General features: G+C 41.0%; 1 protein-coding gene across 6 annotated transcripts in view; it reads left to right on the forward strand.

Moving 5' to 3' along the window:
- Positions 1 to 1,951: 1,951 nt before the first annotated feature.
- The window catches only part of NMNAT3 (nicotinamide nucleotide adenylyltransferase 3), a 29,641-nt gene continuing 7,482 nt past the window's right edge, over positions 1,952 to 24,110 (forward strand). The window contains exons 1-4 of one of the 6 annotated variants that reach the window (XM_054166383.1): positions 1,952 to 2,049; positions 11,447 to 11,539; positions 14,026 to 14,162; positions 20,859 to 21,042. In XM_054166383.1, the coding sequence (XP_054022358.1) occupies positions 14,054 to 14,162; positions 20,859 to 21,042 (293 nt within the window). In that variant the 5' untranslated portion in view covers positions 1,952 to 2,049; positions 11,447 to 11,539; positions 14,026 to 14,053. Of the gene's footprint in view, positions 2,050 to 11,148; positions 11,194 to 11,446; positions 11,540 to 14,025; positions 14,163 to 18,471; positions 18,773 to 20,858; positions 21,043 to 24,110 lie in introns of those variants that run through there. The other 5 variants (XM_054166384.1, XM_054166388.1, XM_054166387.1 and 2 more) reach the window with 5 other exon arrangements.

Below are 24,110 nucleotides of genomic sequence, written 5' to 3' on the forward strand. Positions count from 1 at the left end.
TGATGGTATTTTTCAAAGGGGATTTTTACCTCTCAGAGGGAGTTGAGTCCAGTTCTTCACTCCCCAGTTCAAGAGAGACAGGAAACTACTGAAGAGTTCAATGAGGAGGCCACAAAGGTGCTGAGGGGACTGAAGCATCTCTCCGACAAGGAAAGGCTGAGACACCTGGAGCCATTTAGCCTGGAGAAGAGCCACCTGAGAGGGGATCTTCTTAGTGTTTAACAATACCTAAAGGGCAGTGTGGGCAAAAGAAGGGGGCTTGTCCGTGATGCCCAGTGACAGGAGAAGGGACAACAGGCACAAACTGGAACACAGAAAGCTCTGCTTAAATGTAAGACAAAACCCCTGTCCTGTGAGGGTGCTGGAGCCATGGAACAAACTGCCCAGAGAGGCTGTGGAGTCTCCTCTGGAGAATTTCCAAACCCACCTGGACATGGTGATCTTGAGCAACTTGCTGTAGGTGATCCTGCTTTAGCAGGGGGCTTGGACTGGATGATCTCCAGAGGTCCCTTCCAACACCCCAGTATAATGCAATTCTGTAATTATTGTTTCTGTAACACTGTAGATTGCTTGGTAAGAGACATTATTTATACATACACATTAGCTAATTTTAAAACTGGCTTTTCATCATTACGTAAACCCAGAGCATTTTAAAGCCTGAACACCTATAGCCTAGGCTGCTTATATGTAAGGATTTGTTTGCATATTGTTTTTTGGCCAATATTTTTCCTGTATGAAACAATTTTTTAAAAATGTACTCTACCACTAACTATACTATTTCCCTAACATCATAAATTATAAATTAAATTCTAAATTAAAACTTCATAACAACAGGCCAGGACCCAAGAAGCACAAGGCAAACACCAGTTTTGTCACTGCCTACACTGCCACTTTACTCATCCCACAGTTGCAACTCCAGGGATCATCTGCTTGCGTGAGAAATTTAGCATCAGGGAGAAAGACCCAAACCCGCATTTATGTATGCTTCAAAGCAGAAGACGTGATACTTTATATGCTTTTTAAAAGCATGTATGTTGTCTCGGGAGTCTAATTGATGATTTCAAACTTTGTAAAGTTATGTCTAGAAAGCACATACCCTGCTTCCAGTCATATGCCAAAGACCCAACTGCTGAAACCATCCCTTGGTCAGCCTTCAGCAAGGCCAAGCAAAAGTCTGAAGGACAGCTCGTATCTCCGTGCAGCAGTGCAGATTTGCTTTTTGTATGTGTATTTCATGCACTAAGGCTTAAAAATACAATCCACAATTTTATATTTTTCACTACAATGTCAGACCAGAAAAGTAGATGTGCTTTAAAATTATAAAAACAGGACATAGCAGGTAGATTCTAAAACTAATTGGTGACATTCTGACAGCTCATGAATCTGGATTCTGCAGTCCTAAGAATTAGAGCAAATAAGCACATTATTTAAAACTCTCTGGACTTTACTTTTTTCTATAATCTATTTAATACACATTTTATGACATTTGTGTATTTTGGAAATTTTCAATAGCAGATGGAAAAGATGGCAATGCCAAGGCATATGGTTTAGTGGTGGAATTGGTAGTGCTGGGTTAATGGTCAGACTCAATGATGTTAAAGGTCTTTTCCAACTTAGAATATTCCATGAGTCTGTTAGCCCATGATGCTACTCATCAGAGAAAGCTGAGGTTCACTATTTCAAGCCTCTGAGAAAGCCACAATAACTGGGAAACTCTTTTCGGCTGCAAATCGGTTGCTGCCTGGAAATCACAGCCCTGGAGTTGCAGGACCCATCCTTAGAAATAACAGCAGAGACAGAAGTTTGGAATGTCACCCTGAGGTGAGTATGGGAGTTAAACCACCAACTCCCCTGCCTTCCCAGTAGGGCAGGTCTGGGAAACGGCGCTATATCCCAGGCGCTGAGCAGGTGGCAGTGCGCAGCCGGCCCCAAAGGCAGATGGCACTAGGGGCGGGAACGGGGGAGGCAACGGCAGTGCTACGCGGCGTGGCGTTTGCCGGCAAAGGCCGACTCGACTCGGCCTGGCCTGGCCCTGGCGTCCAGCTAGCGGTAAGGAAAGGGACGGGCGGGGGACGTATGGCGGCAGCAGAAAGAAGCCACCGACGGGGGCACTGCACGGCGCGACCCCTCCTTTCCAGGCGCGGCCCGTCCTTGCGCTGAGGCCGGGCGAGGCCTGCCGGAGCCTCCGGTGCCGCTTGCGCTCGGGCTTCGTGCTCCCGCCCGCGGCCGGGGCTGGCGGCTCCGCACCGCCTCTCGGCCGGGCTCCGGGCCTGAGCTAGGCGGCCCGCACAGCGGGGCCGGTATCGGTGTTTTGCGGAGTGCTCGACCCGTGTGCCCGGACGGGAGGGGAAACAAAACCCTAACGCGAAGTAGTCAGCAGAGCTTGGGCGTGCGGTGAAGAGACAACAGTTCACTCGGAGTTCATGAGTTCCCCTGTGTCGCCTGACTGGCCCGAGCTGAGCTGCGGGGCTGAAGCTGTCACTCGGGTATGGCATCGGTGCCGGTTTGTCCCGGCAGCACTGGGAAACCACAGGCACGGCTTGAGATCAGCCACTGCTCTACTGTACTCTACACCTCCAGTACACGATAAACACCTATCCAAGAACATAGATAGATAGAAAGAAAGAATAGCAAACTAAAGCTTTTTTTAAACGTCTTTTTTTCATAGAACGACAGAATTGTTTGGGTTAGTAGGGACCTTTAAAGCATATGTAGGCTATACCCCTGCAGCATGGAGGGGCATCTGCAACTAGAGCACGTTGTTCAGAACCCCAGAGAACCTAATGTTGAAAGTGCCCAGGGATGGGGCATCTGCCACCTCTGTGGGCAACCTGTGCCAGTGTCTCACCACCCTCACTATGAAAAATGTCCTCATTATACCTAGTCTAAATCTCTTAAGTTTAAAAATACCACCCCTGGTCCTATCACAACAGAGCCTGCTAAAAAGTCTGTCCCCATCTTTATTGTAGCCCCCTTCAAGTACTGAAAGTCCACTGGAAAGTCTGCCCGGAACTGCCATTTACTCGGGCTGAATAACCCAAACTCTCTCAGCCTGGCCTCACAGCAGAGGCATTCCAGCCCTCGGATCATTCTTGTGTTTGGACCTTATCCAACAGGTCCACGTGTCTGTGCAGAGGACTCCAGAGCTGGACATAGTACTGCAGGTGGGGTTTCAGCAGAGCAGAGGGCACAATCTACTCCCTCAATCTGTTGCCCGTGCTGCTGGGGATGCAGTGCAGAATACAGCCAGTTCCCCCGAACACCTACTCAAGTGCCAGTGAGAGGAGGATGCATGTTTCACTAAAAAAAAATACAAAATCTTTGTGGCTTTCATTGTGAAATTTACTCCTCTTTCTCTCCTACCTCGAGGTTGTTTCCCCCCTTTGTGCAACAGCTGTTTCCTCGTTTTATAAATGATCCCTGATGTTTGTTTTCTTTAAGCTCCGTAGCAATAAAGCATTTTTCAAGCATTATTATTATTAGCTTCTTAAGTCTAGTTACATGGTGTGATTCTAGCCGTAAATTGGCTTCATGCCTTTAACTTCAGAAATGCAGATTTTAGAATGTACCATAGCTATGATAAGCTGATTAGCATTCAGATGATCTAAAAGACATTTCAGAAGCCCAGAGATGTCTAGGGAGGGGCACTGAGAACTCAATAGGCAACAATCCTGTCAAAGGGGAATTTTGAGTTATTTAGCGTTCTGCCTTTTAAAATAATGAGACAAATCAGATTTCAAGGCAGTGATGATTTCTAAGATCTTAATTTGCAAAATATTTAAGTAGCTACTGTTGCATGGGGCCTAGCAGGGTAAATTGGCTGGGTAAAGCTGTTAACCCACAACTGCCAGCCCTGTCCATAGCAGGGTGTGTTTGTCCTGAAAGACCTCTGCCTGCATCTCAAGAATAGTGTGGCCAGCAGGAGCAGGGAGGTCATTCTGCCCCTGTACCCTGCACTGGTTAGGCCGCACCTCGAGTACTGTGTCCAGTTCTGGGCCCCTCAGTTTAGAAAGGATGTTGACTTGCTGGAACGAGTCCAGAGAAGAGCAACAAAGTTGGTGAGGGGTTTGGAACATAAGCCCTACGAGGAGAGGCTGAGGGAGCTGGGGTTGCTTAGCCTGGAGAAGAGGAGACTGAGGGGTGACCTTATTACTCTCTACAACTACCTGAAGGGAGGTTGTAGACAGACGGATGTTGGTCTCTTCTCCCAGGCAGCCAGTACCAGAACAAGAGGACACAGTCTCAGGCTGCGCCAGGGGAGGTTCAGGCTAGATGTTAGGAAAAAGTTCTATACAGAAAGAGTGATTGCACATTGGAATGGGCTGCCTGGGGAGGTGGTGGAGTCGCCATCACTGGAGGTTTTCAGGAGAAGACTTGATGGGGTGCTTGGTGCCGTGGGTTAGTTGTTTGGGTGGTGTTGGATTGGTTGATGGGTTGGACGCGATGATCTTGAAGGTCTCTTCCAACCTGGTTTATTCTATGTATTCTATGTATTCTAATCAGCTTTACAACTACACTTTTTTTCCCCCTGTGGCAGGTTAGGCTGGGTCCCTCCTATTACTGCCACATAAGCTACACCTCCGGTGTCCTGAGTGTCCAGCCCAGTAGGTGGACACAGGAAACAGTGTATTTCATACCCATAATATCCTGCATACTATAAATCCATCTGCAAAGTCATTCTCTTCCTCTTTCTTCCCTCTCTGCTTTCGTGGGAGATGCTCCCAATTGGGTAATGGTGGGGGAGTTAGCTCACGGCCTCTTAGGCCTGGCTAGGCCTAATGGTAGGAGGAGAAGGGGTTAGGGGCAGTCTCAGACCTGGCCAGTCTGAGACTAGCCTGGGGGAGGGAGGGAGGTGAAGAAAGAGCCCTGGGGGTTTTGGGTGTACCCTCAGGTGGGGAGATGGGAAATGTTTGGGACCTTTGGGTATGCTGGAAGGACTCTACACTTTGGGGTATATTTGTCACTGTGCTTTCAGTTTCTGTGAAACACTAATTGCTTTTCCATTTAAACTTTCCATCACTTCTGCAATCCATTTGTGTGTCATTCTTTTGCCCCTCTCAGGGGCAAGAGAGGAACTGCCTGGCCTCAAACCAGGACATCCCCATATTGTTGGTTTAGTGCAATGCACCACTTAAAAAGTGCTGTAGAACCCCCTCTGCCCATCAAATACTGTGTATTTTTTTAAATATCAAAAAGACACTAAGAAAGTAGCCTTTAGGCTTACAAACTAGAATGGATGTCTTCAAAAACATAAGAAATGCTATCCTGTTTCAGACTAATGGCTTGTGCAGCCCAGTGATCTCTCAGAAGTAGTGGAGAGAGAAAAAAATGCAATTCAGGGAAAGTCACCCTGGCTGGTTATCTTTCCTTGTGTTCCCTGCCACCAGCCACAGCTGCTTCACTAGGGACACCAGACCCACATGTATTTACCCAGTCTACGCTTCTGTCTGTTGGTAAAATCCTTCAGTTTCAGTGACTGCCCCCTCACAATTGCAGGGAGACGTTTTTCATTCAAGTTACCTGGTGCCTTCATCACTTTGTAAAGCTCAGCTATAGCCTAATCTGGTTTCCTCCTATTGAAACCAAAGTCCCTGATTCCCCACACCCCTTCAACAGTGGTAGCCCTATTTGCTGGACTATTTGAACTGCCCTTCCTGAGCTGAGACCAGATCTGCTCATAGTAGTCAAGACATGGGCATTTAGGTTTTCTGTAGTGCTAAAAAAATAGCTCTCTCTGGTAGGCTTGGTACTTCCTTTCACGATGCCCAGAATTTTGTTGGCATTTTGTCTGCCACCAAACCCTCAAACTTTTTAAGATGATACAGGTCTATCATTGTTAATGTTTATTTCACTTACTAGAACAGCTTATAAACATTTAGAGTGTAGTAGTTTCAGTATTGTAGTAGTTTCAGTAGCTCACTTTTAGTTTGGATAGATGGAAATCACCATACAGATGAGAGATCCTTCAAGAGCAAGCAAAACATTGTGGCTAATAGGGCACACATATGCTTGTGTAATTTACTTGAATTCTTTGGTTATACAAAATGAAGCAGAACTCTGATTGTTTCATTAAAACATAAGCAATGTGAGCTCTTGAGCTTAGGAGCCACTTACTTAAACTGCCTCACTGCTATGCAAAATCCTCAGTAGTAGAAGTTCATGTGTTAGTGTAAGAAATGCACATAATGCTTTTCAATTTTATGGATTAAAAATTTAATTGTAAATAGCTGGCTCACTGTCAAGTATGCTACACTTCAGGACACCTGGATGCTGTTTAATTGGTGCAGGAGAACATGTGGTTTCAAACAGCAGCTTTATATATTCATTATTAACCTCAGCTGTTGAATGAGGTTCCCTCTGGCAGTAACTAATAGAGAATTTTCAGAGGGAAATGAGGAGACCTATCAAATACTTAACCTGAGCAGTTCTATATATTGCAGAATTATAATTTTCTATTATAGGTCATGTAAACCTCAAAGCATAGAAAGATAGCTGTGTTAGTCAAGTTTGTAGTTTTATTTGAATGCTTTACTTTGGAAGAAGATCTTGTCTATAGAACTGTAGACTCAGTGAGATTTCCTTTCCTAACTACATAGTGTCAGGAGATAGTCCTGATTAGCAAATAGTTATCCCCTTTTTGAAACAGAAAAGTAAGTGGTGGGGTTATGGGTGTTGTTTTAACTTGGTGTTTTCTGGATGTTCTGGAAATCCTGCACTACCCTGTTGTTCCTGTATATGACTGTTTTGCTTCTGACTGTTCAGCAGTAGTACTTTTAGGAGGTTCATTAGTTTGCTGCCTTTTCAAGCCAGCTTCGTAAGAGCAGATTGTAGTGATTGAAGATGCTTTCGTCACTGCTTAGATATCTGCCATCTGTGTGCAAGCTGTATCTCTGTTGCTTAGATTTGTGTTGGGTTCTGCTGAATGTAGTTTGCTAATTGTAAGAAAATTGCAGAAGTTGATAGAAGGAAAAATCACTTGGGTTTCTCAGAAGGAACACATGAAGTTTTAGTAAGAATTTGTTCTGACAGATAAAATGGTATTTCCACTAAATCAACCAATTTTTGTTGTTTAAAAATAGGAACTCAAGGTTGAAGTTCTGCATGTGTTTTCCTTTCCTAGAACTCTATTGTTCTTGTGGATGAATGACTCATACATAGCAATAGATGTATGTTGCTTACTTCAAGTAGTTTATACAATTGTAGAAGAAGCAGCTTGGATAGGTTTTTTTGGTCAGTACCGTTTGCCTGGAAAATTGCTACATGGACAAAGCTGGAGGAAAAATGGGAAGAACCCCAAAAGCAAGCTGAAAAGAAAAAGCAAGTAAAGAAAACAAAACAAACTGTGCATTACTGAAGACAGTATTGGTTGTGCTTTGGGCCATTTTCACAACTACATACCAAAAAGTCCAGGTCATTCTCCTCTAGGGAAGACTGCAGTGACCTTGGAGGTGATTAGGTTTGGGGATTTGTTTGAGGCTGATTTAGGCAGTGTGATGGAACTTGCATTTTCTGACCAAAAGGCTAATGTGGGGATTGGAAGGAGCAACTTTATACTTCTGATGTGCAGAACCTGATAGAAAATATGTATCCTATCAGAGACTTTGCCAATGGCTTTAGAGTGAAAGTCAAAGAAGTGAAGTGCACCTTAGTGACTGGAATTTAACAATGATATGATCCATCAGTGGCCTTGAGAAAGCTATTTTGGAGGACTAGGCTGTCATATTAGGCTATGTGTGATATTTATGTGCACCTTATAAAATTTTTCTTGACTGGAGTGAGTAGCATTCTGATGAACAAATAAAATATCGCTCTAGTTTATACATTTTTCATTTTTTCTCTCACCCAGATATTTATGATGTTTATTATTAAAGTGGAAGGTGGGGACATACAGGTAAATATTTGTCACTCTTGCAGAGGATTGATTTCAGTGACAGCACATGCTGGGAACTTACTGATTGGAGTACCTTTTATTGTGGCAGTGACTCTCATTAGTAACAGCACAAGAAAATCTGATATCCAGTCATATTTTTAAGCAATAGTTGTGTACTGTGGTTTGCTATGATTTGGGTTTGCTTCTAAAATGTACTTTTTATTTTCTGACTTTGAAAATCTGTCTTGCAACCACAACATCCTTAATGTCACCTGGCGTAACCCTGCTGGGCTCAGTGCAGCTACATGAATTTATATGAGGTAATGATGTGGCCCAGTAAAAGAATTAATGTGGGCAGCTTTGAACTTGCTCAAACCTAAATTTCATCTAAATTAGTCTAAATTCACCCTCACAGGAGGAGATAGCATTTCTATCCTGTGCTAGGATTCACTTTATTTCTGCTCTGTGCAGAAATTTTACCTCAAGGGTGAGTCTGCCTCATTGTATGTACATATCAGTGTCTTGTCCTCCAGTTTACTAATTTAACAGCTCATGAATCAGACTGCACCACTCAGCACTCCGTTGTGCTTCTGATAATTAATCAGGTATCGTTCTAATTAGTGACTTTCAGCAGAACTTAACTGGTCATCTGTAATGTCACCTATTATTTGAATATTGTAGGAATATAGGCAATAGAAAAAGAAGTTACAGGAGTTTTCTAATTATAATGAATTTTCTGCCATAAGACTTCTACAGTGGCCTCATTTGAAGATATCTACTCATGTATGTACAGCCATGTGATATACTCTGTTGATGAAAGCTTTCTAACCTGCAGATGCTCATCTCTAAGGTAACAGGCCTTTATAAGCAGACTACTGCTCAGCCACTGCTGTTGGTGCATGTGCCCAGAGCAGAACACTTGGAAGTGCTCACCAGGAGCAGCCATACACAGTTATTACATGAAACAGGAACATCCTTTAATGTGTAGTCTTCAAACCTTATTAAGTCATCTCTTTCATCATTAAAACCAATACCTATGATGTTCAAAAGCAAACCCTTCACAGTCTCTAGCCAGAGAGACTGATTTCTCTTTCTTCCAACATTTATGAATTTTAAAGACAGCCAGCCATGGTTACCTTTTACTGATGAGAAGTACAACGAAAGGCAGTGTCTGTCATGTTAGAAAAGCTGACCTAACAGGAAGTGTATTCATAAAGTTTACTGACTGTGCAAAAATCAAATGTGATTGTTTTTTCTTTTTAAAAGCAGAATATGTTTTTAAAATTGAGTCAATTATTATACTGTATTACACGGTTGTGTTAATTACATTAGCCAAAACCACTTTCATAGATCAGCCAGGCATCTATGTTTCTTGCTTTAACAAGCCTTTTTTCACTAGCACTCTTTAAGTATTTTCTTTACAATTCTGAAATACAGTTGGTGGTTTTACCTAGTGGGATTTCAAGCACTTTGAATTTGGTTTGATCCTTTGAGGTGCACACCCAGATATGATGCTGATGCAGCAAGCACTTGAATAGCTGAGCAGCCGTTGCTAAAATCTTGCTGATTTTAAGCAAGGCACGAGCAAATCAATTCAATCATATGAAGATAGTTCAGAGGTGCAGGCCTTATGGCAGATGGGCAGAGCCTCAGTACAGATGATTTTCTTTCCCTTGTCTCAAGAAAACGAGGATTTATGTGATTCTGTGAATCTAAACTCATTTGCCAGATACTGAATGCCTAAACAGTTTAAAATGTTATTGTACAATTTACTATTTCTGCTTTTTTGAATAAAAGTTTGGCAGTTGTGGGGGTTTGTCTCTTTCATTGCCAACATCTAAAAATTACTGGTTTGTACTAATGAGAGTGACTGTAAACCAAAATTGGTTGTTTTTCTATAACATGCAATATACCAGTGCTGCTTTATAAACTTAATAAGGGAACACTGAGCAAATTCATGTGAAACAAAGCCTGTTCTTGGAAGTTTTGGTTGCATTCCTTCTCTGGAGCCTATGCTTAATCAGTGTTTAAATATAATGGGAAGGGACACAGCACTGTTGGGTAGGACAGAAAAGGTCCTAAAATTTTATGTCCATAACAATGTCTTGTTCCCTGTAACGCATAAGGGATGTTTATTAAAATGGGGGGGAATACTGGTATTGGAATTTCTTCCAAATAAATTCTTCATATTTATATTTTTCCCTTCGTGTCAATTTCTGAGTTGGTAGAATATTTTAATGTAAGGGTGTGTAAGTACAAAAGTGATTCCTTTGTAGAATTAATCATCCTCAGAAGATTCTTGAGATCATCATTTACTGATTATGGAGCATTTGTGTGTATATAGCTTACACACAAAAGTTTGTCACAGATGTAATAAGGAGAACGAAGGAGAAGACATGATGAAGATGCCTACAAGTATGGTCATTTCAGTTAAGCTATGAGTAAAGTCAGGTCCAGCCTCTGGAATAGCTGAACAGCAGTTCCAGTTTCACAGTTGTGGAAGCATTTTTAATTCTTTTTTCCTGCTGGGGATCAAGATACACATTTGAGTTAATGGGAATCTCTTTATACAGCCTTGCAACAAAACTGGCCTTACAGCTGAGTCACATGTGTACAACCTCTTCAAAAGTGCTTCAGATTTTAGCTTGATTTGGGAGCCACAGCAGGAGGAAAGACTGAGGTTTTACAGGGCACCATTGATGCAATGTGCTGGGGAACAAATTCATCACAGGTTATTTATTTAACAAAGTACCTATTGATGTTACACTTGGGTGACTTTTTGCAATAATGTAGCAACTAATAGGTGCAAATTGATATTAGCATATTTAATTTGATACAGAAATGGCTGTCTTGGTCCATAGGACATCTGTCAGGAGAGACAACTTAGTGAAGTGTTCAGGGCTGTCTTAATGGCTTATTTTTAGGGAACACGTGAAATAGAAATGTACTCCCCTGGCACAATATGCACTCCCAGTAAATGCCTGATAACAACATTGTTACCTACTTTCTTATAGTTTGTATTCAGCTGGTGAAACTAATTAAGGACAGTCTGCTTCATGTGTGTAGGTAAAATGCATATGACTTTGAATGGAATGTTTGTAGAAGCCTGTAACTGTAGGAATACAATGGAAGTGTGACTGTCTCTGCATCACATAAGATGAGCAGGTCAGGAGGCTTTCTCCTGTTTGAGGTTTTATCTTCTGATTTTCCAGGGAAGCTTAGCTTAACTCTCTTTTTTTTTTTTTTGGTCTCTTATTTTGGGTGGTGTCTAATCATTTTTTCCTCTTAATTAATGCCAAGTGAGACAGTGGCTGAATCAAAAGGTATTGTTTGAAATCTTAAAAATTCTAGCCATTGAATAAGTTTAGGATATATTACAGTTGCAATAAAAATCCTGCTGTTTTGATTACATAGTTATTTTATATACGTGTGTGTAGGGTGTCTGTATGTATGAAAATGTCTTTAGACATGCCCCTCTATGCTTACTGTTAGTACATTTGTGGTTTGATTTTATTTCTTTTTCTCTTGTTTTGGTTTGAATTTTGAGTTTCTGTGTCTTCTTGTTACAAATTACAGGTTCAAGTGTTTCCCTAGAACCTCTGAAGCAAAGTATAAATAGCTATAAAAGAGTAAGAACTTCAATCAAACCATTCAACACATCTGGTTTAGGTAAGAAATAGAGACGTCTGTAGAATTAAAAACTTACTTTCAAAAGACAAAATATCATTCCATTTATGACAATCATGATAGCAAAGGGAATGTAAACTACTCTTTCTCTGAATAGGGAATGTAACAGAGCTCTAAGAGCTGCAGCTGCTATTGACATGTGTAACAGGGAAGAAGGAGGGTGTATTTTCCTCCCTGAACACATATTTGAGTGAGATGATGACTGATACTGCTTGGCAGTTGGCACTGTCATTGGGTTTAGGTTGTCAAATAAGATTGTATAAGTGTGTTTGCAGGGCTGGATACTGAGGAATGTCATTGTATGAACTGTCATACAAGAGCTGTGGTTTTAAAACATTTCTGTTTCTTAGTCTGGAATGGATTGATTTATTGGGAGTTCAGCATCAACTGTGGTAACATCTATCAAGAAATTGGGACTATTGAGAGCACTTCTAGCAATTATTTCTTTTTCAGTTCATCACAGACACTAATGTTTTGCTACCTGTTTCAAGGCAAAAAGGCCTGTCCCCATACAATGAAGATGTATTTACAGAACTGCTTCTATAGATCAAAAGAACACCTCGAGTTTGATCTTGCTGAATAAAGAACCTGTGAAATCTGCATACAGTTTTCACATACGAGTTTGTTAGTGTCTATGCAGGGATAGTAGATCAGAGAAGAAAGTGCTGTGAAATGAAGTCCTTCACCATGAGGGTGATGAGACACTGGAACAGGTTGCCCAGGGAGGTGTTAGAAGCCCAATGCCTAGAGGTTTTTAAGGCCCAGCTAGATGGGGCTCAGAGCAACCTGGTCTAGTGTGAAGTGTCCCTGCCCATGGCAGGGCGTTGGAAGTAGATGATTCTTGAGGTCCCTTACAACCTTGACAATTCTATGATTCTATGATTATTGCTAAGTTTCAAGTGGCTGCACAGCCAGTGAGATTTTTCTGCCTGAGTATGGCTCCCTTAGTATGATGTGAGATAGGAAAAATAAAATGAAAATGTTATAAAAGAATCTTTACAGTAAGTCAAGATTCATACAGCATGTATTCTTCTTTTTTTTTTTTTTTTTAATAAGAAGTTTGTAAACTGCCAGCATGTCACAAGTGAAAATATAAAACTTGTTGCTAGATGCACTGAATGTTGTACAGTCCTAGGCTTCAGAGTTCTAAATCCTCTGGAGATGAACTGATGGAGTTGGCAGCTGTAAAACATCAGCTTGACATTGACTTAAACCATTACTGTTATTTTTTTTTCTAAGTAAGAAAAGGGGAAAAAACGAAGAAGAAAGGAAAAAAGGGTGTGTCAGAAGTGGGAACAGTGAGAAATAGTCTCTGCGATACATTGTTTTGGTATACGTCAGGTGGAGAATAAGATTTCACTAAACAGAGCACAGAATCCTTTGGATTCAGTCTTCTGGATTCAGTCTGTTAACCTAGGACTGACTTCTGAAGTTTAGGATGCAAGTGTCTTCTGAGAGAAGACTCTTTTAACCTGATGGAGAGGGCTGGAGGCCAGGGGAAAGGAAGAGAATTGTGTGTGTGTGTGTGATACATGAGTGTAAGTGTTGTGGAGACTTCATATCCTAGGAAAGAAGAGAGCCCCATCTAAAAATGAGATTCACAGATAATGTATGTAGGATGCTACTTTTTTTCTATCATGCCAAATATATTCGTTATGAGCTCTAAAAAGAGCTATGCAAATAAGTGGCTCCAAGTACAGTGAATAATTTTAACTGATTTCTGCTGCCTTTTTTTTTTTTTAATTGAGGTGACTGAGAGCTTAAATTACCAAAGGATTGTTTGTGAAAGTACCTGCATTGCTTTTAACAGCACTGCTCTTCCCCTGTTCACCTTATTCATAGTTTCTTACAGTCCCTGGTGTTTTCCTGTAAGGGCTATAGTTTGTCCTCCCTGCTCTTCCCTGTTGTTGATCAATCATTGCTGGCTCAACTGGACAGGCAGTTGCTGATAATCTAGTTAGAAGTTTTTCCTGGCTGGCTGATAGGCCACCAGCCCACCTAAGGAAGTCAGACTTAGCTTTGAGTGGTGCATGTGGGGTTTTGCCATATGTTGCAAAGGTCCACTCTAAGAACTTACTTAAAAAACCCAAACAAACAAAAAAAAAACCCAATCTAGCCTGTGGGATCCAAAGTTATTAATAGGGTTAACAGACAGAATGAAATTTTTCTTTCTGGGAAAAGCAGGTTAAAAATATAAAAATGTGAAAAAGATGACAGCAGTTTGTAACAGTGACTATGAATTTCTGGAAATACATCTCTGTATGTGGAGAAGCAGAACTTGTTGATGCTTTCCTAATGAATGTGAAAGAACACGTGTTTCTGAGGTAGTTCTTCCTGCTTGCTGCTCTACTTTCCCAGTGTTCAGGAGTAGGGAGTTCAGAACACAGTGCTTTTAGATTGGGGAACAATAGGCAGGCTGCTCTTTATCGTGTTTGTATTTTATTTTAATAATTTTTATTCTTTTTTAGGGTGGACTTTTAATGTTTTGCTGTCAGAATGAAGAGCAGGATACCTGTCATTCTTCTAGCCTGTGGCTCCTTTAACCCCATCACAAACATGCATATGCGTTTATTTGAGCTGGCTAGAGATCACCTGCACCAAACAGGTCAGTAAGGTGTTAGGACCACTCACACAACGCATTTTACTGTGAAAAAGGAAGAAAGCCTTTCACCACTCACTGTAGATAAGCTATCACTTTACAGCTGGCTTAATCTTCATACTATTTACTGATCATTCAGTGTGAGATTTTTATGGCATATTCTATATAGAAAGTCCATCATTACCCTTTCCTTTGACTCAGTACATGGTAATGAACATTGATGCAAATGAACTGCAAGTTTTTTCAGCAGTTTTAGGATTGTATTCATGGAACAGGCTGAGCTGTGAAGAGTATGCTTAATAATTTCAAAACTGGGAAGAAACATTTGTGTTTGAGTTTCATGCTTTTATGATATAGTGTGTTTTAATCTGAAGTGTTGCAGTTAGTGGTTTTGATAGCTGAGTGAAACTGAAGAAAAGAGGAAACATCAATTATTCATTTTCCATCTTCACTAAGATGTACAAGTTATCTCCCATAGCAAAACAGTTCACTCATAAAGGAGATTAGAAAAGGTAGGTGTCAGTGTGCTGGAAAGTTTCTGTAGCAAAGGAGAAAAGTAGGTAACATCAGGCACTTAGGCAAGGATCAGAAAAGCTCCTGAGAATCACTGAACTCTTAAGTTTGATCAGCTCTTTAGCTGCTGAGTTGTGGTTTTTTTTCCTTCCCTATCTGGCAGCTAAAATATACAGATATGCTTCTGGAAGAGGTTGGAAGGGAATCCTAGTTTATTGGATCTTGGCAGGGAAATTCCTAAAGAGGCGGTTCAGTTGGAATCTGAACAGAAAATTATAGTGAAAGGAATTTGGCTGTCGAAGGAGGGGTGTGAATCTGGTAACCCACTAATACTGGGCAGTAAAAGCAGCAGCTACATATTCTGTGGCTTTCATGAGGAAGAATTTACATAGCCAGCTCTGATGGCTGTCTCTATGAGTCTCTGTTGTGACTGCAAAATGCTTTTGTTGTTCTCACAGGACTAGAAGTAAAGGGTTAAAAAGAAATTTGAACTGTCTTACTGTAATTTTGTAAATGCTTCTGCTATTTAAGTGTAGAGTAGAAAGGAAATGTGAGAGCAAAGTCATACGTTATAGTCCAATAACTTAGTTCTTTGCCTTGAAAGAAGGGTCAAATTATGATTCTGTCTGAATCACAGCATATTGTCTGTTCTGTTTTAGGGTCTGTGACAAGACACCACCCCTTACTCACAAGCATTTTACTTAAGTTTAGTGGAAATCAGATTAAAAATGAAAATTTGAAAGGCTGAAATGAACGTTGTGTATTGCATTGCACCTCACAAACATGAGTGTTTTGTTCTGGATAGGACTTGACTTGCTTTTTGACTTCTTGAAGTGTGGAGTCTTACTAGTGTAAGTATTTTGTGCATTAAAGACCATGTATGGGAACATGGTCTGTCTTTCTATAGTGAACACAGTTTCTCAAAGAGAAAGGGTTGGCAACATCTATAAAAATGATCAATTCTAGGTGCCAGTTTTGTGGCAGAACCATTCACACCCAGGAAATTGGTCATTCTCTTACGTTTTTAGTCCTCTTTCTGCTTCTGCAGTTATACAGGGCATGATAGGAGAAACTGAAGGTTATTTACTGAGAAGCACTAGTTGCAGACTTGGGCTGCAGGACAATGGTTATACATAACTAAAGATTTTGTGACACGAGAACAAAGCCAGTTCTGAGCTAACATAAATACTGAATGCCTGAAAAAGTAACTTAGTGAAGAATTATGACTAGTAATAGCATGGTGAAGAGCCTTAGGAGGAGGGCCTGAGGGAACTGGGGTTATTTAGTCTGGAAAATAGGAGGCTCAGGGGAAACCTTGTCTCTCTCTAAAACTACCTGAAAGGAGATTGTAACAAGGTGGGAGGTTGGGCTCTTCTCTCAGGTAACAAGAGATGGGATGAGAGGAAATGGTCTCAAGTTTCACCAGGAGAGATTTAGATTGGACATTAGGAAAAATTTTTCAGTGAAAGAGTGGTTAAGTCTGCCAGGAAAGGATGCCCAGGAAAGCGGTGTCCACTATCCATAGATGCATTCAAAAAAACAGGTAGATGTGGTGTTGAGGGATGTGGTTTACTGGTGGACTTGGCAGTGTTAGGTTAATGGTCTTGGAGGTCTTTTCCAACCTTATATGACTCTATGAGGGTTGATGCTTCTTAGGCTATGAGAATTACTTACGGTGCCACTTCAGTATTTCTGCTCAATCACGTATCGGACAGAAATGACAAGGTGTGCAATAGCTTGGCAGGAGGTGGCTTCACAGTCAGGTTTTACTGTTATGATTGACATGACTGTCCCTGATGTGCACACTGACTGACATCTCCAGTAATTGTGTCTGCCAGCTTTTTGCACATCACTTCAGTTTCAAATTCTGTCTAATCTTATTTTTCATACATCCCTATTTTAAGTAGGGCTTTTATTGACTGTCTGATACTTTAAGTAGTATCTGCAATTTCTTTGCCATGTGTCAAGTAATTCATCCTTTTGCTGTTAGTATCTGTCAACAAATCTTGTCATGCCACTTTAAATACAACAAATCTAACTACATGTGACTGAATAACTCTAATGATTCTCTTTATCTGGCTCATGTGAATTTGACTTTTTACACATCCTTGCACAAAGTTAGAATCTTCTAAGATTCAGTCCATTGTTTTAAAATTGTTTCTTCAAACTTGCACTGACTGTGGCAAATGCCTTTCTGGTATGTTAAGATCTAATGCCAGATGCTTTTATTTGACTGTATTTCTTATCTGACCATAAAGTTCAAAGAAATAGTGTTAGAATCAGTCTGTGGAAGATGTTTAAAACCGTTTTTTCTAGGTATTGCCAGTGGACGATATTTACTCTAGATAAGACCAAAAGGTGAAGATGAAAGGGGAGATGTTTCTTTCTGACAAGAGAGATGCAAGGGGGAAGTGAAGGAAAATGAAGTAACATCTTAAGGAAACTTGGGGAAAAATGTGGCAAATCGATGGATTGTGTGAAATGCAGTGCTGGGCAGTACAGCCAAGAAGTCCAAGGACTAATTAGTCACTCACCAGACTTGGGATTTTAGAATTTTATGTTGCTCAAGGGCTGCATCTGATTAAAATGAGGTAACAGTTCAAGAAAAGGGTAGGAACAGGTTCTAACAGCAGCCAGTCAGCATAATGGCACAGACTTCAAGTTGTTTTCCTGCAACAACTCTGGTGTCAGGGATTTGAGAACAATGCAAAATAATCCTGGTTTGATACTACTCTTTGGTAGTGTGTATAGTAATACAGATCAGTCCTAGTTACTTACCACATATACGATAACTATTCACAGACAGATAGTCAAAACTAACTGAACTTTAAAAATGAAACAAATGTTTGGTTCGCTGCTTTGCTTTTTTTTTTTTAAATTACATGATTTACAGTAAAATTTTTAGTTACATGATTGAAGCAAGCACTGCTTGCAAGAGCAGTACTTCATTAACTATGTTAGGCTCTAACCTTGAAAGTCCCATGAAGAGGGGCACATGTGACCCTTTCAGAGAGAGTTAAAGCTATAGAGAGCGCTTGCAGAGGTGCAAATCAAAGAAGCAAAAGCATAAATGTTTTCTCAAGGTATACCACATCCCTAAAGACAACACTTCTGTTGGATAAAACTTGGTTTTCTGAATACAGTCAGCTGTGCATATAGTTTAGATCTTAGCCTTTTCCTGAACTTAAGGAGTGTTCTTCTAAGTGGAAGAAATGTAGGTATCTTTCTGTTCCATAAGTTCTGTTGGTTTTCTCTGAAACCCAGCAGGTTAACAGGTGGGCATCCCCTGCTTGCAGTAGTGCTTGAGTTGTGCCCTGTATTGGACACTGGAGTCGTAGTTGTCTGTTTTGTAGCATCTCTGAAGAGAGCCATTGCTTCCAGTCATGCTACGTGGCAGAATTCAGTTTGGATGACAGCATTTCAGAATAGGGTATCCTGTGAGTAGAGGTACAATACTTTATTGTTCACATTGATACTCTCAGGGTGATGGGTTTAACTTTCCTTTTCATGGCTGTCAAGAAACTGCCTTTCATTCTTTTGTCCAAGTCCAGTGAACTGTATAGAAATTGTATTTTGAGGTCTGGATATAGAATGTTTATTGTAGATGTGGTGTGTGGAGATCAGTCACCATTTATCTGAGGACTGATAATTGTGTGTGCTCACTTAGCTGTCAAAGGAGAGTTCCTGAAGTTGCTGTGTATCTGAGTGGCTGGCTGGCTGACTGCAAAGGTAAATCTGCATCCTCAGCCCCTGTAGTTCACTCAGCCAGGTGGATATGATTTATGTATGTCTCAGTACTCATATGGCATCTGTCACTACAGTATTTGCACACCTCATCTAATTCAGTGAGTGCATCTTTCAGGCACTCTGAAGTGAAGGTGAAGTCATCCATCCTATGGAGAGCTAGCCTAAAAGATTGTCCATTACTGCTCTGATGTATTTGTGTTTATGTTGACGTTCAATGCAATGATTGCTGAATTGTTTACCCCTTTGATTTTCCTTCTGTTGAATTCTCCTCACAGAAGGTGACCATACAGTTAAAGTCTTGCCTATTTTCTTTTCTTTTTCATGCTTGGCCATCTCTACATACATGTCATGGGAAGGTAAGCGCAGGATGGTATCTTTTTTATATTTAGTTAGTGAATTGCTTTGAACTCAACTATTTGGGATTGCATGTATCTAGTCATTATGTGGTGCATTTGTTTTCATTTTGTCCCTTAGATAGCATCTGAACATCCCTCCACCCTACTTAATTGTAATGGAGCAATGAAAAATCATTGCCTTTGTTTTCCCAGCATTGCTAGGCTGAGAGTTCTGGGAGGATTACTGTTGATTTCTTGTGGGTTCAAGGGAAATCATGACTATTGCTTCAATACAGAAGCTGTTTCAAGACACTAATACAATATTCCCCTATAATTTGAGTGATAAAGCTTGTATTTTGAGGTGGGAGGTTCCCGTGCTCATCATATTTATATTTGCTTACGGCTGGGTTACTCAGTTGCTGTGAAGATTCTCAAATGTTTTTGTATTTGACTTTAGTACCTTAAGTAGTAGCACCCTTAATTTTTTTCCTCCATTTGGTTTCATGTCTGCTTTGGAACAAGCTAATAGAGCATCTGAAGCTGTTAGCTTATTTAGCGTGTGCAGTGCTAGGCCAGACAAGAGACTGAAATCTCACAAGGGTATGGTAGACTTGCAATCATTCTTGGCTAGCATGATCTCACAGTTTTCATTTTTTAATTTAATATATTAATTTAAAATAGAAACTGAAAGAATGAAAAAAGTTACTGGGTAAGAAAACCCTTTTAATAAAGGTAATGCATTAATTTAAACTCTAATTTTATTCCCTTTAAATGAGAATTTGTTCTGGCATTGTAGAATATCAAAGTATCAGAGAATAATTCTTGCTTAGATGTCAAGTGATAATTTTTCATATCAAGAAATGTTTCTGGAAAATTTTGTTTCTCTGTTGATCACTTTGCCTGTAATGAGAATGTTTTAAACAGGGAAGAGTTTGGACTGACCTTTTAACAGGCTTGTAAATCTCACAGGTTTTAAAGCTGTTTTTTAAGTCCAATCCACTTAAGTTCTTTTGGAAACAAAAAAATTACCTTGTAACACCAAAACTGAAGTCACTAAATCATCATTTTATACTATTAAATTCTCATATGCCAGTATCAGAAATTATGGGTCTAGAAGTATCATTTTCAGTGCAAGGCAATAGAGGGAACTTGCTGCATTCTTTTAAGTGTCTCTGTTGAAACAACTGAATTAGAAAAAAAAAAAAGGAATAGGATTTTTTTCCTCCCTCAGTATCATATTTATCACAGTTCTTTAAAATGCAGGTGTTAACATTAGAAATCATTTTGTTTCATTTGTTTATTTCAAACATTCTCTCTTTATTTCTTGAGGGACACAGCTCATATTTCCTTGTTGATTTATTAAAATGAGAGATACATTTTTGTTTCCTGATTTGAGATCAGAACTGCAAAGTCTTAACAGAAAGAGCTTGTGGTGTTAATGATTGCATTATATTAAAAGGGGTGGAAAAATATGAGAGTATTTTCAATCAGATTAACCTGATAAAATAGACAGGAAGGGTCATTAATATTTCTAAGCTGACGTTTGGACCATAGTGCTGTAAGTCTCAATTTGGATTCCTTTAGCCCCATCTTTGTTCTTCAGTCCTCTTATTTATCTGAATTGCATGAATCACAGCTGCAGTAACACCCTATAATTCTTGCTTTAACACAACAAAAAGCACAATGATTTTGATAAATAACAAACATCAGATGCTTAAGAACAAAGCAGTGGTCAATTAATCCATCACTCTGGCTATATAAAAGCTCTACTTACTGGAATATAAAACTGAATTATATCTAGCAATGTTAATAGCTTGTATCATAAATTATAAACATCTATACTTGCTAGAAAATTGTAAGATCATCCAACTTTCCTTTTTTTGAATCATCTAATAGGATAGACATATTGAACAAGAAGGCTGCTTTTTAATTTAATTGCTGTTTCTGTATTAAAATAATACCTAGATCAGGTTGTTCATAGCCTCTTATAACTTTCAAATTAACCATGCTTTGAAGAAGTTGGACTAGATCACTTCCCAAGGTCCCATCCACCCTGAATTTCAAGGTTCTGTGAAGGTTACTTTTTTTTTCTTTTTTTTTTCAAAAGGAAGATATCAAGTGATTGAAGGCATAATGTCTCCTGTTAATGATAACTATGGAAAGAAAGGCTTGGTTTCAGCAAGGCACCGCATAGCAATGGCTAAACTAGCACTGGAGACATCTGATTGGATTCGGGTTGATCCATGGGAGAGTGAGCAGGAGACATGGACAGAGACAGTAAAAGTATTAAGGTATTTACTTTTTTTTTTCCTGCTGATTGCCAAAAATGTGTCAGACTACCAGATCGATGCACAGAACTCCCTCATGTAAAACAGCCAAGCAAAGCAGAACATGTCTGTGGATGGCATCATCTGCTGCGACATACAGATTAGATTTTTGAGAAGTGAAAATTCACATCACTTTCCTTCAGAAAGGCTGTGCAGTCAGTATTCCCCATCTGGATTCTTTCCTTCCCTAGTGTAAAGTAGAGACTTTTCCCAGAAATGGAACATGCAACAGTACTGCACTTGTGCCATTTAACTAGTTAGATGCATGTGGAAAACCTCTGACAAGGAAGAGTCTTGAAACATTGTAGTCACTGAAAGAGTTCTGCAGCAGAATTTTTGGCATTCCTGTTACTTCTGTTATTTTTAAGTCTCTAAGCAAGTAATGTAGAGATCTTAATCAGAAAGTGAGAGAGTTTACAAGCAAACCTATTCTTCAGGAGCATCCCTATTCCAGATGAGCTCCATTGGCTTTATTATGCCTGCAGGTTTATCTACTTATGCATCCTTGAAGAGATTCTTTATTAACAGTAATGGCAAGTTAAACCCAAGCCATAACTGCTGATGCTTTCTTCAGAATCACTGAGTTTGCTGGGGGTTATTGCTGGAAGGAAAAAATAAAACAATTTGTCTAAAACCAGGTGATGTAAGGACCTTGAAACATGTCTTTTCTCCATATGGTTGGTCTTGGTATTATGGGACAAGGTATGATAGCACTTCTTATGCTAGCTACTCTTTGGAAAGGTAGACACTACAGAAATCAATAGATACTGTTAAAGACTGAATGTATGCTTTCAAGAAAGCAAGTGTGCTCTAAGATCTATCAATGATTCTTCATTTCTGTCCACATTTTTGAAGTCACCTTCTAACTGGAAACAGTTCTTTGTATAGCGTGGGGCTTTAAAATGTGCCTTCCAACAACTGCTCCTATGGCTCAATGTGAAAGCAGTTAAAACCCAGACCTGTTACTCTACAAAACCATAAAATCACAGAATGTTTTACACTGGAAAAGACCTTTAAGGCCCTTGAGTCCAACCACTTACCTAATGCTACCAACTCCACTGCTAAACCATACCGTGTCCCTAAACACTATGTGCAAATTTTAGGTATCTCCAGCATGCACAAGACCACCCTACATATGTATAAAAAACACGAGTAGAGCCTTTTAGTTCTGCTTTTATCACAGTATCACACAGTATCACAGTAACTAAGGTTGGAAGAGACCCCAAGGATCATCAAGTCCAACCTGTTCCAACAGACCTCACGACTAGACCATGGCACCAAGTGCCATGTCCAATCTCCCCTTGAACACCTCCAGGGACGGTGACTCCACCACCTCCCTGGGCAGCCCATTCCAATGATGAATGACTCGCTCAGTGAAGAACTTTCTCCTCACCTCGAGTCTAAACCTCCCCTGGTGCAGCTTGAGACTGTGTCCCCTTGTTCTGGTGCTGGTTGCCTGGGAGAAGAGACCAACCCCCTCCTGTCTACAGCCACCTTTCAGGTAGTTGTAGAGGGCAATGAGGTCACCTCTGAGCCTTCTCCTCTCCAGGCTAAACAATCCCAGCTCCCTCAGCCTCTCCTCATAGGGCTTGTGCTCAAGGCCTCTCCCCAGCCTTGTTGCCCTTCTCTGGACACGTTCAAGTGTCTCGATGTCCTTCCTAAACTGAGGGGCCCAGAACTGGACCCAGTACTCAAGGTGTGGCCTAACCAATGCAGAGTACAGGGGCACAATGACCTCCCTGCTCCTGCTGGCCACACTATTCCTAATACAGGCCATTGGCCCTCTTGGCCACCTGGGCACACTGCTGGCTCATGTTTAGGCGGGTGTCAATCAGCACCCCCAGGTCCCTCTCTGTTTGGCAGCTCTCCAGCCACTCTGACCCCAGCCTGTAGCTCTGCATGGGGTTGCCATGGCCAAAGTGCAGCACCCGGCACTTGGACTTATTAAATGCCATCCCATTGGACTCTGCCCATCTGTCCAGTCGGTCGAGGTCCCTCTGCAGAGCCTTTCTGTCCTCTAACTGACCAACATCTGTTCCCAACTTGGTGTCATCTGCAAACTTGCTGATGACTGACTCAACCCCCTCATCCATATCATCAGTGAAGATGTTAAAGAGGATGGGGCCCAGCACTGATCCCTGGGGGACGCCACTGGTGACTGGCCACCAGCTGGATGTGGCACCATTCACCACCACTCTCTGGGCTCGGCCCTCCAGCCAGTTCCTAACCCAGCACAGAGTGTTGCTGTCCAAGCCACGAGCTGACAGCTTAGCCAGCAGTTTACTGTGGGGGACGGTGTCAAAGGCCTTGCTGAAGTCCAGATAGACTACATCCACAGGCCTCCCCACGTCCACCAGACGGGTCACCTGATCATAGAAGGAGATCAGGTTGGAGAGGCAGGACCTGCCCTTCCTAAATCCATGTTGGCTGGACCTGAGCCCTTGGCCATCCTTCAGGTGCGCAGTTATTGCCGCCAGGATAATCTGTTCCATCACTTTCCCTGGCACTGAGGTCAGGCTGACTGGTCTGTAGTTTCCAGGTTCCTCCATCCGTCCCTTCTTGTGGATGGGGACCACATTGGCCAGTTTCCAGTCATCTGGGACCTCTCCAGTGAGCCAGGACTCATGTCATAAGCCAGGATGTAGACATCTCGTTGCTTCTTTTGCCTCTTCCCTTCACCCAGCAGTGTAGGATCAGGGCAGGAGGAAGACTAGGCAGTGCTACGCTGTCTTTGCAGAAAACATTTCTGTTCTTAACTCTAGTCACAGTTTGTATATTCTAGTGTGTGAAATCACCAAAAGATCTGTTCTGCACTATGGGTAGGGTACAGGATTTGTCTCCTGAACTTCAGTTTTGTAAAACTATTTTCCTCCAGAGAAGCAGCCATAAATCTTACAGATCAGTTGATCCTACTTAAAAAGACTTGGATCTCACACAGCTGCAGTGAGTACTGCCTGCCAGATTGGGTTTGTAAATCCACTTCAGAATCCTTTGGTTTAAGAGGTACAATAGATAAAACTTGCATGTACTAT

This window comes from Dryobates pubescens, chromosome 13, assembly GCF_014839835.1.
Source record: "Dryobates pubescens isolate bDryPub1 chromosome 13, bDryPub1.pri, whole genome shotgun sequence".
In the NCBI taxonomy this organism is placed as follows: domain Eukaryota; kingdom Metazoa; phylum Chordata; class Aves; order Piciformes; family Picidae; genus Dryobates; species Dryobates pubescens.